We start from the raw sequence: 2,203 nt of genomic DNA, 5'->3' as shown, positions 1-2,203 counted from the left end.
GCATGCAATCAGTAGTGCATGCAATCAGTAGTGCATACATTCAATAGTGCATGCAATCAGTAGTGCATGCAATCAGTAGTGCATACATTCAATAGTGCATGCAATCAGTAGTGCATGCAATCAGTAGTGCATACAACCAATAGTGCATGCAATCAGTAGTGCATACAATCAGTAGTGCATACATTCAATAGTGCATGCAATCAGTAGTGCATGCAATCAGTAGTGCATACATTCAATAGTGCATGCAATCAGTAGTGCATGCAATCAGTAGTGCATACATTCAATAGTGCATGTAATCAGTAGTGCATGCAATCAGTAGTGCATACATTCAATAGTGCATGCAATCAGTAGTGCATGCAATCAGTAGTGCATACATTCAATAGTGCATGTAATCAGTAGTGCATGCAATCAGTAGTGCATACATTCAATAGTGCATGCAATCAGTAGTGCATGCAATCAGTAGTGCATGCAATCAGTAGTGCATACAATCAATAATGCAGCGCTTCCTGACACAGGGAGTCCAGGGGACGTAAATATATGTTATTTACCTAAATATACATTGTCTAACATCACTATCCCTACAGACGAGTCTAGACGAAGGAAGAGGAAGGGAAGGTGGGGGAGGCAGAGAGTTAGGAGATGAGGGGAAAGGAGAAGAGAAGAGGAAGATGTTCAAAAGAAAAAGAGGAAAAAGAGAAGGAAGATGGGAAAGTGGAGCAGAAAAAATCTAATAACGTTGGTGAGAGGGACGACGAAAAGATTAGTGTCGTTGTCAAATTCGAAATATGTTCCAGTTATTCATTTTTATTTCCAGTGAAAATCCATACGTATGATATATATATTTTTGTCGAGTATACACTTAATGTATATTGTAAAATGACATATTAGCCAAAGTTGGTGAAGACGCCCACGCCCTCATCCCTGCACACGCCCACGCCCTTATCCCTGCACACGCCCACGCCCTCACCCCCGCACACGCTCACGCCCTCTCCCCCGCACACGCCCACGCCCTCTCCCCCGCACACGCCCTCTCCCCCGCACACGCCCACGCCCTCACCCCTGCACACGCCCTCACCCACGCCCTCTCCCCCTCACACGCCCACGCCCTCTCCCTCGCACACGCCCTCACCCCCGCACACGCCCACGCTCTCTTCCCCGCACATGCCCTCTCCCCCGCACATGCCCTCTCCCCCGCACACGCCCTCTCCCCCGCACACGCCCTCTCCCCCGCACACGCCCTCTCCCCCGCACACGCCCTCTCCCCCGCCCACACCCCCACCCTCGCCCACGCCCCCACCCTCGCCCACGCCCCCACCCTCGCCCACGCCCCCACCCTCGCCCACGCCCCCACCCTCGCCCACGCCCCCACCCTCGCACACGCCCTCTCCTCCGCCCACGCCCCCACCCTCGCACACGACCACCCACGCCCCCACCCTCGCACACAACCACCCACGCCCCCACCCTCGCACACAACCGCCCACGCCCCCACCCTCGCACACAACCGCCCACGCCCCCACCCTCGCTCACGACCGCCCACGCCCCCACCCTCGCTCACGACCGCCCACGCCCCCACCCTCGCTCACGACCGCCCACGCCCCCACCCTCGCTCACGACCGCCCACGCCCCCACCCTCGCTCACGACCGCCCACGCCCCCACCCTCGCTCACGACCGCCCACGCCCCCACCCTCGCACACGACCACCCACGCCCGTGGAGAGTCTTGGGCGGATGCGCGCGACAAAGGCGGGCCGGGCGGGGCTCCCAAGTCCACCACCAGAACCTGGGACGGAGAAATCTCTGTAAATTGGAGGCTTCCTCTTCCGCCCAGACCAGCCAGCATCCTAGTCATGGGCGGCGCGGAGGTGGGCGGAGGGGCGGGGGTTGATATGCGTGGGTGGAGGGGCGGGCGGGGGGGGGGGTGAAAGAGTGGGGGGATGGAGGGGAGTGAGGGCGTGCATGGGTGGTGATGGGGGAGGGTTGTTGTGAGCCAGGGAAGGTGGGGAAGGGGGAGAGTTGTACACCTGTGTAATTGTTGAGAGGGGAGGGTTAGGGGGAGGGATGGTTGGGGGGATGGGTTGGGAGGAAAGGACAGTGGAAGGCCCAACCACACCAGCTGGATAGGAGCTGGGGTCAAGGATAGATCAACTGTGCTTTATATTATATATTATTTAATGAAGAAACAAAAACTGTGCAAGGGGGGGGGG

General features: G+C 57.5%; 1 protein-coding gene across 1 annotated transcript; it reads left to right on the top strand.

Annotated features, from left to right (window-relative positions):
- Nucleotides 1–639: 639 nt before the first annotated feature.
- On the top strand, nt 640–1,884 carry LOC123752277 (uncharacterized). Its single transcript, XM_069332561.1, has 2 exons — nt 640–735; nt 889–1,884. Exons 1-2 carry the CDS (start codon nt 640–642, stop codon nt 1,882–1,884), a joined length of 1,092 nt encoding a protein of 363 aa, XP_069188662.1.
- Nucleotides 1,885–2,203: the final 319 nt, after the last annotated feature.

Source organism: Procambarus clarkii, chromosome 28, assembly GCF_040958095.1.
Source record: "Procambarus clarkii isolate CNS0578487 chromosome 28, FALCON_Pclarkii_2.0, whole genome shotgun sequence".
Classification (NCBI taxonomy): Eukaryota; Metazoa; Arthropoda; class Malacostraca; order Decapoda; family Cambaridae; genus Procambarus; species Procambarus clarkii.
Note: the sequence above shows the minus strand (reverse complement) of the source record. Positions and strands in the feature narration are given on the sequence as shown.

What these genes read in the sequence shown, in the direction of transcription:
- LOC123752277 (XM_069332561.1), top strand. Translation starts at nt 640, where the DNA reads ATGAGGGGAAAGGAGAAGAGAAGAGGAAGATGTTCAAAAGAAAAAGAG. An exon ending in AGCAGAAAAAATCTAATAAC is followed by an intron (nt 736 to 888) that starts GTTGGTGAGAGG and finishes ATGACATATTAG; the next exon opens with CCAAAGTTGGTGAAGACGCC.